The 13,753-nt window shown below is 39.9% G+C and overlaps 3 protein-coding genes across 4 annotated transcripts; 2 read left to right on the top strand and 1 right to left on the bottom strand.

Moving 5' to 3' along the window:
• Positions 1-290: 290 nt before the first annotated feature.
• Positions 291-4,694, top strand: rida (reactive intermediate imine deaminase A). 2 transcript variants are annotated; one of them, XM_072675990.1, is made up of 6 exons: positions 291-403; positions 1,445-1,550; positions 1,722-1,776; positions 1,895-1,963; positions 3,706-3,761; positions 4,329-4,694. In XM_072675990.1, the coding sequence occupies exons 1-6, from the start codon at positions 339-341 to the stop codon at positions 4,386-4,388; spliced, it is 411 nt and encodes a 136-aa protein (XP_072532091.1). In that variant the 5' UTR covers positions 291-338; the 3' UTR covers positions 4,389-4,694. The 2 variants fall into 2 exon arrangements, with proteins under 2 accessions (XP_072532091.1, XP_072532090.1); XM_072675989.1 differs by lacking the exon at positions 291-403 and adding an exon at positions 615-704.
• Positions 4,606-9,729, bottom strand: LOC140552055 (uncharacterized). Its single transcript, XM_072675991.1, has 4 exons — positions 9,508-9,729; positions 7,783-7,962; positions 5,362-5,415; positions 4,606-5,275 (listed from the first exon to the last, which is right to left on the bottom strand). Exons 1-4 carry the CDS (start codon positions 9,596-9,598, stop codon positions 5,256-5,258), a joined length of 345 nt encoding a protein of 114 aa, XP_072532092.1. The 5' UTR covers positions 9,599-9,729; the 3' UTR covers positions 4,606-5,255.
• A 1,552-nt stretch (positions 9,730-11,281) lies between these two features.
• On the top strand, positions 11,282-13,753 carry rpl30 (ribosomal protein L30). Its single transcript, XM_072674795.1, has 5 exons — positions 11,282-11,333; positions 11,450-11,498; positions 12,233-12,378; positions 13,076-13,206; positions 13,655-13,753. The coding sequence occupies exons 2-5, from the start codon at positions 11,478-11,480 to the stop codon at positions 13,705-13,707; spliced, it is 351 nt and encodes a 116-aa protein (XP_072530896.1). The 5' UTR covers positions 11,282-11,333; positions 11,450-11,477; the 3' UTR covers positions 13,708-13,753.

Below are 13,753 nucleotides of genomic sequence, written 5' to 3'. Positions count from 1 at the left end.
TATGTATAGATTTAGTACCGTGCCTGGGGTGTACTCATTTATTAAAGACCAATCAGAGCTCATGCGTTCATATCTTGGTTGCTACGGTTCATCCAGGTCATGTGGTGTCCTGCGTCATTTCCCCACCCGTATTCCGACAACCCCCGCCTCCTGCGCCAGATTTGATTGGCTAATATTCACCCCTTCTGAATTGTCATTGGTCGGAAATTCCAGACCTCCTGTTAGGATTGTCCAGGAGGAGGTGTGTCTTGTCGGAAAACGTGTGTGGAAAAAAATCAGCTCTGGCAGCAAAAACCAGCGAGATTTCGCCTGTGGTTTTCAGAAAGGAGCTGTCAGACATGTCTGCCCTCATAAGACGGATTATCAACACTGCTGCTGCACCAGCGGCTATTGGCCCGTACAGGTAACAGACAGAGCACTTCTGAGCGATGGTGCTGGGAGTCGGAATCTTCGTGCACGTGGTTATCAATATCTCTGCACTTTCAGTCCATCTGCTTTAATAAGACAGAGCTGGCATATCTGTGCCAGAAGTGACCAGGAGTTAATGATCAGTGTGATGTTTGTTCGGGGAGGCGATTCGACTAGGCTATAGGTGAACACAGCCATCCTAGCAAAGCTTCTCTTCTCATGTTGGACGAGATGGCTGCTATTCGAAGACATGCACCTTATACACCCAAAGCTCCAGTTAGACAGGGCATATATAGGTAGGTTGCTCCTCTAGATATGTTGATCTTTTAGTTTATTGAGGTTAACTGAAAGATCAGACTTCCTTAGAACAGTTTCACTCTGGAAGAAAGGTCTGTAGACATGGAAGAGGTGGTTGTAACAACTTGCAGAAGACATTACTACCCTGTGTAGCTGTTGTCCAGCATTACTTACTTTAAAAAGTCATGGAATTAGGTCTAGATTTTATTATAAGGACTGGTGGGTTGGGGGTGGGCCCGTCTCAGCCAATGACCAGCAGCAGGGTGGTCAAGTTGACCCAGACTTGACCCAAACTTCTGAAGCTTTGTGGTCCTTCTGTGGTATTGCACAAACAACCATTGTGCAGCACCTTTATTTTTTTTGAAAAGTGTATTTTCTCAAGTGGATTAGTATGGAGTTTAAGCAAGGCTTGAACCTGGACTCATGCCTCTTTATTTTCCTGAAATGTGTTGCTGCAAATCTAAGACTTGTTTGAATATATAATGGTTCTAAGATCACTTTTAATAACATCAATTATGCTTGATTAAAAAAAATGATCTGATGACTCTCATTTAACTCCATTGCATAGTGGAAGAAGTCAATCTAATGTAGGTCAATTACTAACCGGAGTGTGAGCAGTAATGCAGCAGGGGGCAGGGAAGTACAAAGTCTAATGTATGCTGCTGTCTTTTCATTACATATGCACAAAGTCTTAGCATGCTTCTGTGAGTAAATACATGGTTGTTGCTTATGACTTCAGCCAGGCAGTGGTGGTGGATCGCACTGTGTACATCTCTGGGCAGCTGGGAATGGACGTAGCATCAGGACAGTTAGTAGCTGGAGGGGTGCAGGCCCAGGCCAAACAGGTGAGCATGAGAGCAACCTGGATAAAAAGCAATATTGTTTTTTTTTAAGCTTTACCTCTTCAGTTTAGAGTATCCAGCTGAGATCTGAATAATCCATCTAAGGCAATATGAAATATGGAGATGGTCTGTGTACATATATATTTTTAAATAAATATTTTTTTCTATTCAAAGGCCCTTGTTAACATGGGAGAGATCCTGAAAGCAGCTGGCTGTGGATATGAAAACGGTAGGTTACCTCCCTCATGAAGACGTGTTCAGCATGTCCTGTTGGTTTGTAAATCATGCGTATAATGTTGCCCTGTTTTTTTTTTGTTGTTGTTGTTGTTGTTGTTTTTTTCTTGCAGTTGTCAAGACAACCGTCCTCCTGGCAGACATAAATGACTTCAACAGTGTCAATGAAGTTTATAAGCAATGTAAGTAAGACTTGTCAGCACGGCAAAGTTGCAAGGCTTGGACATCTTGGACAACTACATCACTGTATGCCTCAGCATACAATTTATGTCCAAAAGTTTGTAGATACCTGCTCATTCATTTTAATTAGGGAGTTTGGCTCTCCAACTCATCCCAGAGCTATTGGATGGTGCTCCATTACTCCAGAGAACACTGTTCTTCTGCTCTGCAGTCAGTGCTGGGAGGCTTTATACCCCTAGGCTCATGTGCAGCTACTTCAGAGCATCCAATGATTTTCTTTTAAAGGTGATTCAGTATGTAGATGCACCTTAATGCTACATTAAGTTGCACTCTTACCTTAAAATAATAGCTTTAATATTTAATAATAGCAAAATGATTTCGATGGTACACTGACTAAGGTAGGGAGAATGGTGTCTCTTAATATTACTCTGCCATGTCAGTCGACATTCTTCTTTCATTTCAGATGTCAGTTCTGGATCTCTCAGCTTGTCAACAAATTTGTATTCACGCCAGTGGTGTAGAAGTGAATTACACTCCCCAACTGTAGGGGGAGCCCATGAGCAAAAATACCAATAGCACAATCCTCCTTGTATATAGCTAAATTCACTAATTAAAAAGGGTCTATAGATACCTTTAGACACAGTGTATGTTAGTATTGAGACCGAAACTAGTGTCTAAAAGAACACTAGAAGTTTAAGCTATTTTTATAATAACAGTGTATATAATAACGATAACAATAATGCTAATAATACATTATCAGCAGGTTGGTGTCTTTGCAGGATGCTGCATTAGTCTCTTCTGCTTCATTGGTCAAAGGGCACACATGGGTATCTTTGGCCAGGGTTGGCTATTGGCTCTTTGATATCATGCAGCGTGGTAATTCAATAGTAGTATCTGTGTGTAAGGGGATACAGTGCAATGAGGTGAAAATAAAGCTTCCTCTGTTCCAGACAGCCTGTCTACACTGAGTCCCACTCCACAGAACTTTCCTTTACCCCCCCATGCAAACATGACCTGAAACAAAACACATTTTGTTTTTATAATAGGATATGAGGGCTTGTATCATAGATACAGAACCAGATGAACAATCCTGTCTGCTTTATCAGGCAGAGTTGCTTTTGCTAGGGTAAAGCTGACTGACTTAGGGGGTGCCTGCTCTTATAAGTTAAATCATCAGATGTGCTGCTGCTGGTGGAATGGAACAAATTCATGCCGTGGCTGGGGGCACTGAGCAGAAATTTGCAGCCAAACATTTGTACTTCTAATCAGTTTAAAAGATAGCCTCTATTTTTACATGCAACAGGACACTCTTCTTACATTTTACTGTATTAATGTGTGCAAGCAAGAAAATACACTGTATGGACAAAAGTATTGGGACACCCACACATTGCACCAACAGGAGCTTTAATGACATTTTATTCTAAATCCATAGGCATAAATATAGAGTTGCACCCCACTCTGGCAGACAAAACAGCAGGTTTGAAACTTTATTTTTAGTTATTGAATGTTGTCAATGTTGTCAGTACACGCTGGCATCCTATTAAAGTACCACGCTGGAATTCATTGAGCTCTGTAGAACCACCCATTCTTTCACAAATGTCGGTAAAGGCAGAAACTGAATTCACTGTCTGTTTAGAGACCTACGGCTTTTACACAGTACTGTATATGTATTACCATAAATATGTATTTTACCTCTTGTATTGTTTGATATACTGGTCATCTTGATGATTCTGTTTCTCTCAAGTCTTCAACAGAAACTTCCCAGCCAGGGCTGCCTATCAAGTTGCGGCTCTTCCCAGAGTAAGTTTGCTATTGTGGATGTGTGGTGGATATAAAACGGAAGCACACCGAATCACTGAATTTCTGTTGTGAAGCCTCTTGTTCTGTACATATAATTTGAATGCGAGAATTAACAGCTTGTTGTAAATTCTTTAACCAATCAGAAATTCAAATTATTTACAGTTATGTTCATGTTTAAACCTGTGCTGTACAGACTGAATACTAGTTTTATAAATTTACTTTCAAAACCTTTTTATTTTCAAAAACTAACATGAAAAGGTAAGATGGGCTTTTAGGCTCAGAATTAAATTTATATTTATAATTAATATTTCAGGCAGTTTCTACTGCAGTGTCAATGAAAGAATGAGCCTGTTCAGTCAGTTAAGTTCACAATTATCTTGTCTAGTCTAAACACTGTATCTAAACACACATTACTAGAAAGTAATGAACTGAACTGCATTGCACTCCTGTTCTTTTCCTTTGACAAAGGTCCATGCCTTTAAACATTGGTTAAAGTGTTTGCATGTTTCACGTTTGCATGGCCACCCTTTGCTTTTCCTCATTTCGTTTTTATCATCCTCTCCAAAGGGTGGTCTTGTTGAGATCGAAGCAATCGCAGTACTGGGACCAATCACGGATGCATCCTGACTAACCGCCGCAAGCATGCATAAGTTGTGAATTAAATTGAGTAGCCTGAAATTAGGCCTCAGACAGCCTTCATCCTAATAAATGCCTTTTAGAGTTTGTACACATACAAAGAAAGTACATTCCTTAACACTGAAATAAATTGTTGTAACTGTTATACAGTGTAATTCAGGATTTACTGGTTAAATTTAATGAACAGTATTATTGCCATAGCTTTACCAAATGTTGAACTTTGTAGCAAGGCTTTTCAGACAGAGTGTGATTTGTATTTTTCTCTGCATTTCTGACAATAAAATGCCAGTCAAATCACATTAATCCTTATTTCAAACAGTGTTAATGTCAAGGGTATATCGCAGAAAAGCTCAAATGTTTGTTGTTACTAATAAAAGATTAGATTTTTTGCATGAACACAGTAAAAGATTTATTAGTCTAAATTATTTTGTAGTGTAGTAGGTACATTTACAGTGATGTCCCATTTTGTTTTTTTGGTTCTGTACATACACAAAGAACATATATAAATGCCATAAGCATTATTGTTGGGATCTTCATAGATACACGTTCTATTCCATAAGCACTATAGTTATGAGTAATACATTTTATGTAATAATATTAATATTCTCATTTGAAGAAGGTAAAGAAAGATAAAGTATATACAAAAGTAGAAGTTCCCAACACCACCGACGAAGATAAAGAAAGGCACTGTGATGTCTGCAAGACCCCAATCTGAAAGATCAGTTGGTCTGCATCTTGGCAACAGGCTAATAATCCTAAATCATCTCAGGTTTCAAGCATCTTAACTTCTGGTTTGTCGTGAAATGTTTGAGCAGTTCTCCAATCGTGATGCTGTGATGTCTGTTTGGGAATGGAGCCTTAACTTCCCTCACTGGGTGCTGAAGGACAGAGAGAGAAAGCGGTGTTAGCATGGGAGATAAGATCAGAGGATACCTCTGGTTGGTTCTGCAAAACGTTTACTTACCTGGCGTCTCCTCCGGTGCGGCTGGCGCTGCCTCGCTTTCTGTTGAAGCTGGTGCTTTTGAAGAAGGACCAAGAAAAACAAGTCATTAAACTACGACTCGTTTATGGAATTTCATTGATTGCCATTATATCCGAGTTCTGATCATCTCTGAATACCCCCCCCCCCCCCCCCCCAAAAACATGATTAAGATCAGTGTTATATGAGAATTGCGAGCCAACTTGCAGATTTATCAAAGCCTCATTTTCTTAAATGACTACATGTAACTTGCAATTTCCTCACCTAAACAAAAGTTGGGTAAGTAAGGAATGGTCATTTGAAAGGTGCACGTATTTTTTTTTCTTTTTTTTAAATTTGCATAGTACTGTGTGTCCAAAAGTATCCAGACATCCATTTTAATTAGTACATTTGTCTGCTAGTGGTAATGACATATTAAGCACATATAGCTGTAAACTCTTCATACAAAAGCACTGGTAGTATAGAAACGGCAGCAACGCTACATTCTCAATTCATCTCTAAAACCTAAAGTCACCATGGGCAATGTCAAGTGCTGGATAAAGTGACGTAACGGGCCCAGCACTGGACTGTGGAGAAGCGGAAATGCATTCTCTGGGGTGAGAAAGCAGCAGAAAGCACTGTTGGGATGGTCTGGGCTGATTATGTACTGCTGAACACCGTTGGGTGTAGTTAGAGCACCATTGGTGATCCAGGCCTAATTGGCCAACATCAGTGCTGACCTCACTAATGCTCTTGTGGCTGAATGGAATAAAACCCCAGAAGTAACACTCCAGCATTTAGTGGAAAGCCTTCCCAGAAGACTGCAGGCTCTTATATTAGTAAGGCAGGAAACAAAGTCATACGATTAATACATTTTTAAGAAAAATGTTTGGACGATCACTTGACTGGATACTTTGGACAATACAGAAGATATCTAAAGTGAATTTTCTTTAGTACTTCCTGTCAATCATATCTGATGAAGTTCTACTTTGTGGTTGGCCATTTTGCATGTAATACTGCCAAAGAGTCTTGTTCACATTAGCACAGACATTTGCATTAGTCGACTCAACAACGTTTACATTTGTAATCTCCATCATGACAGTAAGGCATGGTTTCATACCCAGGGTATATAAACCTGCAATTATTGACCCAGTCCAGGAAGATGTAGCAAGCCATATGAAGGGTTATTTGCTCAATGAGTCATACTGAACTAGTTAAATGTCATATTTTAGACAATCATTAAAAAAAAACTCTTAATGTCTTAAAAATAAAAAGGTCACAACATATTTTACAGCCTGACGTGTTTTATTTCAGTTCTGTCTACCCTCTCAATTTCAATTTATTATGTGATAGAAAGTTCTTGTGTAATAGAATCCCTTAGAAACATTGCCTGTGGAGAGGAAAGGGAAACTTAACCAGGGTAGATATGAACTTTGTCAATCATTGAACAGTAAATAAGGGAACATTTTGGATTATTCTTCCTCAGTTTAGGAGTAGATGAAAATATTTTGCATTATTTAAAAACATCTGCTGTTGTTTGAATGTCATGATCAAAATACCAGGAAAAGAAAATATTAGAAACTATTATTAGTTGTATAGTAGTGTCTTGTTACATTGATTTACATTGAGATACATTTTAAAGTCACCATTCCAGTCAATCCAATAGATGTGTGATTCAGCGTTTATCCTGAAATCATTCAGATATAGATGCCAACTTGTCTGGGACTGTAAATGAGCGGATGGTTCTTGTAGTCGGCAAGTTGGATGCAGGAGAAATGGGCAGGCGTGAAGACCTGAGCACTTTTGACAAGCACTAACTCATTAAGGCCAGATGACTGTTGGAACATCTTGGAAATAGAAAGATTTGTGGGACGCTTCTAGGTAGCTGTGGCACACACTGGTGACAAAGTGTTAGCTGCCCAAAGCTTATCGATGTGAGAGGACAATGAAGGCTTTCTTATCTGGTCCCATGATGATTATGGGAGGAATAGTGGTTATTGGAGGAATAGCTGCGGACCAGGCAGAGTGCCCATGCTAACACCTGTCTACCAAAAAAAGTGCCTACAACATACACACAAGTGTCTAGACTACACATAGGAGCAATGGAACAGGATGACCTGACCTGATGAGCTCTGTTTTATGGCTGGGAATGTGTGCAGATTTTTTTTGTGGGATGAACTGGATCTGTGTTATATCTACCTTGCAACTGACAAGAGTTAAAGGATCTGATGCTAAACTGCTTTGGTGGCATTTTTAGGCATATTTGGTCTTATTAAGTTCCTAAGCTTTCTCAAGACTGGAAGGACATTTCTTTTGCATGGCCACAGAAAGAGAGCATTTGGTTGTTTTGCATGTGGAGATATGTTTCTTGAAACTGGCCAGCTTATTTGCATGGTCAGGAGCAGGAGAGGAGCATGTGCTCCGTACCTTCATCTTGAGTTGCGGGCACAGTGGAGTCAGCCGCAGAAGCCTCAGCCGAAGAAGACTCTGCCGCAGGCTGGCTTTCAGTTGCAGCTGCAGCTTCAGAGCTTGATGGGGCCTCTGAACTCTCTGCTTCTGGGGCAGACATATTCCCCGCCTCGTTCTCTGCCTTTTCAATACCTGTCCCTTTGAATGTGAGATTGGGACATTTCCATGTTGGATTAGTTTATTATGTTTATTTTGTCAGGGACCAAAGATACTTTACACCAACTTCTTTATGACATATATTCACTCACACAGACACATAATGGCCTAAATGTAAAGGTTTAATGTTTAAAGGTGCCCAGAGATCATTTTTGTGAGAAGTTACTGCTTGAAGGACAGTACAGCACTGGATAGCTAACATTTACTTAAGTGACAGATAATAGTGGATGGAGTCAAACACAAACAAACAGCAGGTCAGTGAATCGCTAGTGGATTAGGCAGGAAACTTCATTATTTAACTGAGTGATCTTAGATTACACTCTACGCTCGCAACTGGACGAGGTGAATTGTGAGGGCAATCTCTTTGCACTCTTGGCAGGATGGGATGACATTATGGTGAAACTGTAATTTCCTAGCTCCATTTCATTTTCCTTGTCTTTTTGGAAGTATTTCCAAATCTAGATATGATCAGTAATTTTCTACATAGTGCAGAGCGAGGCCTGCATAATCTGCTCTTTCGCGACCACCAAAGTTCCTCCTTCCTCATAACATGTGTAATCTAATGCTTGCGGGTTTATTCATTGCGTTGGAGGGAAATGTGTTTTTGGTAATCATTGTGTAACATTGCAAGTTCTTGCTGATACATTAACTCCTAGGCTTGGTCATAGAGACTGCACTGCATCTCCATAAAATGGACATTTCCTTAGATACTGATCTTGCTCTCGTTTTTATCAGTTACACACTTCAGACAAATAAATTCTGGTTTTACAGGGGTGGAACATTGAGTAACTGTACTTCACTGCTATACAAACTAATATAGCATGATCTGTTGGTACTTTTCACACCCCTGATGGTGTCACAGCCCTTATAATAAAATGCCTATATGTTTATTTATTTAATCCTAAATGTGCCACCTAATTATTATTATTATTATTATTATTATTATTATTATTATAGATTCTTGCTTTAGGTAGTCTAACCAACTGAACTGCCCAGATCAGAAAAGAAAATATCCCTTAGATTCCCATAGATTAGAATCGGAAGTGCTGGCTCTTGAAACAGTATGGCACAAGATATCCCACTAGGAGAACAAATAAGAAGGTAAGGAGGTGTTTCTGTGAAATATTTTTTTCTTTACTTAAAACGTTTCTATTAACAACATTAACTATAATATTTTATTTATTAATATGTCCATCTATACTACCTAGTACAGTAACTGCCTATCTTTTATTTGGGAGGTTAATTAGCATAGGGAATTGGGAGCATACAGCTGTTTCAAGGTTTTCCCATCAGAAACAAAGGCAACAGTTATTTTCCAGTGGAACACTTTTCTCTTGAGACATCAGGAAAAGGAAGCCTTGAGCCAAGGTCTGAAATAAAAAGCTATTTTGAATCTAGAGAAGAGAAATGCAAAGCTGACATAAATGACAGCAGTGACATTACCCAGTCAAGAGAATATGCCTACCAGTCTGAGGAATTACAATAGGAACTTTTTATGGACTGTATACATGAATAAAAAAGCCTCACCTGTAGTGCTCGCCCCATTGCATTCATCTGGTTTAGAGTTTGGTCGAGTTGTGTCTTGAGCTGTTGTGTGAGTGCTAGCTGTACATCCCATTGTGTCCTGCTAACATAGAAACACAAAGGGACTGGGTCTGTGGAAGTTAAAAATCCTGGGATAGACGCTCCTTCGCCCGAGCTGTGTATGGACACACAGGAGGGCAGTGCTGATCACACCGTCAGGAGACTTCTACTGAACTCACGCACACAGCCAGCCTCTTTTGCGCATGACTACGGGGGGGTTTGTCAGTGTGTTACTCTGTTATTTCGGTTCCCACCCGTATTCCGTCAAGCCACGCCTCATGAATATAAAACATAACTGGTTTAAAAGTTGCGAATAATATTTTGCTGTAGATATACTGGAAGGTGTTTTTAGTGAAGTGTATAATTCATAGTTACTTTCAAGACTCGATTTAAATTTATCTTTTTAATTAATTTTTATTTCAATATTTTTTTCTTTTAGTAATTCACCACTGGTTATTACCGATCAATTTACTAATTAAAAAAAATTACTAATAAATTTCGCTATTTTTTTTTAAAATCAGAATAGTCGATATGCGGTTGGGGAAACCGCTGTGGCCACGCCTTTCAGGTATCCATAGCAACTCAGGTTACCTTAGCATGGGACAGGGTTTCCACCTGCGGGTATTAGCTGATATTTTGTGAAGAAAATGTACTCAATTACTTTGTCAAAATATCTTATTTTTGTCACTTTCACTCAATATACTGAACAAATAGCCAAATAATAATTTTATTTTAACCTCCTAAAATAATAATCACCCGTATTTGTTTAAGAGATTATTGATCAGTATTAACAAAGCGTGCCAAAAAAATCACCACCACACCCTTATCTGCCACCACCAGCCTGAACTGTTGGGTCCAAGAAGACATACAGTTGGCACCAAATTCTCATCCTATGATGATTAAATTGTGGCCATGACCATTTTTTACTGTGTCACCAGCGGGCCTCAGCTTTCTGGTCTTGGTTGACACAACTGGGACCCACCCTGATCTTCTGCTGTAGTATCCCATCCTTCTTCATGTTCAACATGTGCTTTCTTATTCTGAGTAAACTCTGGAGACTGTTGTGCTGAAAATCCCTGGAGATCACAGAAATACTCAAACAACAATCATGCAACGCTTAAAATCACAACGTTTAAAATCACATATATTCCTTATTCTAATTATATATGTGAACATTATCTGTATGAGTTCAATTACACGGTTGGAGTATTAGATAAGTGCATGAATGAACAGGCCTACAGGTGCTGGGGTGCGTGACTGTCAATGGTTGCACTACATTGTCCCCTCTTGTAGTTCCTAAGAATCGCCACCAGATGGCGCTGTTTTAAAGGCAACCTACACTCAGTGTGTGATGACAGCTGGTGAAGCTCGCATTGAAGAGCGCAAACATGCTGAAAATGATTATTTTCCCAAACAAACAGATTCAGTCATCTCTTAAAGTTATTAAGATGCCTTAAAATCTTTCATACTGGCATTAGGGAGGGGGATTTGCTTTTTTCCACATGGCAACAATTATAATTGATTATTTTATATGAAACATAAATACATTCAATTTGAAATATAAAACGTTTAGTTTGCCCAAATGAAGTCGCGCAAAGAAGCCTAGCGGAGTGTTGTGCCGAACCCAGCCCTGTGTGTTATACGGAATCAGCCCCCCTCTACTGAACACACGGAGCACATAATCTCGCGATGACAGCGTGTGTTTCTATGCGAGCAATGCACGCTGGGAAGTCCTTTCTCTACGAGGCCATCTTGGGATTCACCAGGCGGTAAGCGCGGCTCTCCGGCAAATTGAGAAAAAATACTGTTTAAACGCGCGTGTAGAGATTTCTTTTCGTGCAGTTGTGAAAGGGAAGGCACTCATCTGTCGTATTGTTGTGTTCAGGTTGGCCGAAACGGACTAAAGAGCTACAATGGTGGCCGCGAAGAAAACGGTGAGTGATTCACGTGGAGCAGCAGGCCTCGAGTCCGGGAGTCTCAGCTCCTCGGCGTTGTGTTATCAGTGACTGCCTGAAAAATAGAAATATCGTAATACTGCAACACTGTACTGTAGTGTTAACGGCACGATACTTGCACATAGTTAGCTATATGCCGTGCTGCAAACCTGCCAGATAAAGCTCCGGCCAGAGTGGGGTGTAATGGGCCTCGGGCTGGTCGGAGACGGTCCGGTTGCTCACTGACACGCAGGGTTTTCCGGCTAAAGTGGGACCAGGCTGCTCGGGGGGTTTTCTAGTACAGGCAGTCTGAGCGGGTCATCTAGACGCACTATGTTTTATACAGAGATGGGGAAGTAGCCAAAGCTCACAGTCGTGTGAAACAGTTGGTATTAAAGTGGAGTTAAAGTACAGAAGGACCAGGTGGAAAACGACCACCAGTCATGGCGAACTGGCTGACGTTAGCTAGCGTACATCCAGCATCTATCAGCAGGGTAACGAGAGGCTGTCGGGCTCGTTCTCGTGTCTTTGATGGATCCTTTGTGTACAATAAAAATACTAAACCTCAAAAGTATATTTTTTAAGGGCACTGATTGAATATACAGACAAAAATGTAGCACCCAGAGGATTAGATGTAAGTTGTATATTAAGATGTATTGGGTAGTTAATTGTATATTGTGAAGGCATGGTCTATTCTCTTATCCATACCTCCCATGGGTTTTTTCACACTCCAGAAAAAGTCCTTGGAGTCCATCAACTCCAGACTCCAGCTGGTGATGAAGAGTGGCAAATATGTCCTGGGATACAGACAGTCACAGAAGATGATTCGCCAGGGCAAAGCCAAGCTGGTCATCCTGGCCAACAACTGCCCTGCCCTCAGGTAATCGCAGTCCGCACTGTTCATTTAACATGGCTACAGTTTGGCTTGTGTACATGCTGCTACTGTAAATTGTAATAGGTTCAGTATATTCTGTAAATATATAGAAGTCACCTTTCTTAAACTGAATGAGCCTTCATTAACCATATGAGCCAGTCAAGACTAATGTGCAGTGAAGCTGACCTGAACTGCTGATGAAATCTCTGATGAATTGGCTTTGACAATGAACCACACTTAAGGGGATAGGCATGGCAAATCTGCTTGGTCCATGGAAAGCAGTGACTATGGATATTTCAGCTCTGACGAATCTTTATAATAATCGGGCAAATTAAGTAACTGAGTTCTGGGCCAATTTATGGTAATGTGCATTAGTGATGCTGAAGTAAAGAAATGACATCAGAGGTTTTAGTTAAACAAAAAGATCAAGGCAGGTATGGGTAGTGTAGCTTTAGCTAAATCAATTTAAGTTCCTGTTGCTATACCTTTTTGTCAGTGAGCCACCACCCGCCTTGATATACTGATGGCTTTTTTTAAGCTAGCTACTTCAGATCCAGGGCTGAAAATATGTTGAATATAAGTTGTTTTGCATTTGGAATAAGAACTAGATATGATCATGTGTATTTTTGTTGCCTACTAATTAGTAAAGGGTGTTTATTTTTCTTCTTTGAAACTAATTACCAGTTTATCATGTTTGTTACAGGAAATCAGAAATTGAGTACTATGCCATGTTGGCCAAAACCGGTGTCCACCACTACAGTGGTAACAACATTGAGCTTGGCACAGCCTGTGGTAAATACTACAGGGTGTGCACACTGGCCATCATTGATCCTGGTACGTAATTATGTCCTTAATACTTTACAGTCTTCTGTTAAACTTTTTTTTTTTTTTTTTTTTTTTAAGAAACAGCCAGTTCTTTGTTTTTCTCTAACTTTGCTCATCTTTTAATCTTAAATGGGTGATTCCCATAATTCTAAATGAGTTCTGTAGTGAATCAGTTTGCTTAGAAGTGACCATAACAAATGAGGGCTGCAGTAGACATTTTAACTGGACGATAGGTTGATGTGGTTTTGGGACTGAAGAGTGGTTGGTTTTGTGTTCTTTGAGCGTTCAATATTGTTAATGTACAGATCGTCCCTATCCTTTTCTGGTCACAACAGTTGTTTAGTCAAACATTTATCTACCATGTGGTCCTTTAGTGGTCCTTGCTTTTAGTTGAAATATACATGTGACTGTTAAAGTTAATTCTACATCTAATCATCCTTTTTTTTTCCACCCACAGGCGATTCTGATATCATCAGAAGCATGCCAGACCAGCAGCAGGGCGAGAAGTAGAGCAGTTTTCCTTGTTGTTATAAATAAATCTGGTTAAAATGGACAA

Source organism: Salminus brasiliensis, chromosome 3 (genome assembly GCF_030463535.1).
Source record: "Salminus brasiliensis chromosome 3, fSalBra1.hap2, whole genome shotgun sequence".
In the NCBI taxonomy this organism is placed as follows: Eukaryota; Metazoa; Chordata; class Actinopteri; order Characiformes; family Bryconidae; genus Salminus; species Salminus brasiliensis.
This window is presented reverse-complemented; position numbering and strand designations above follow the sequence as displayed.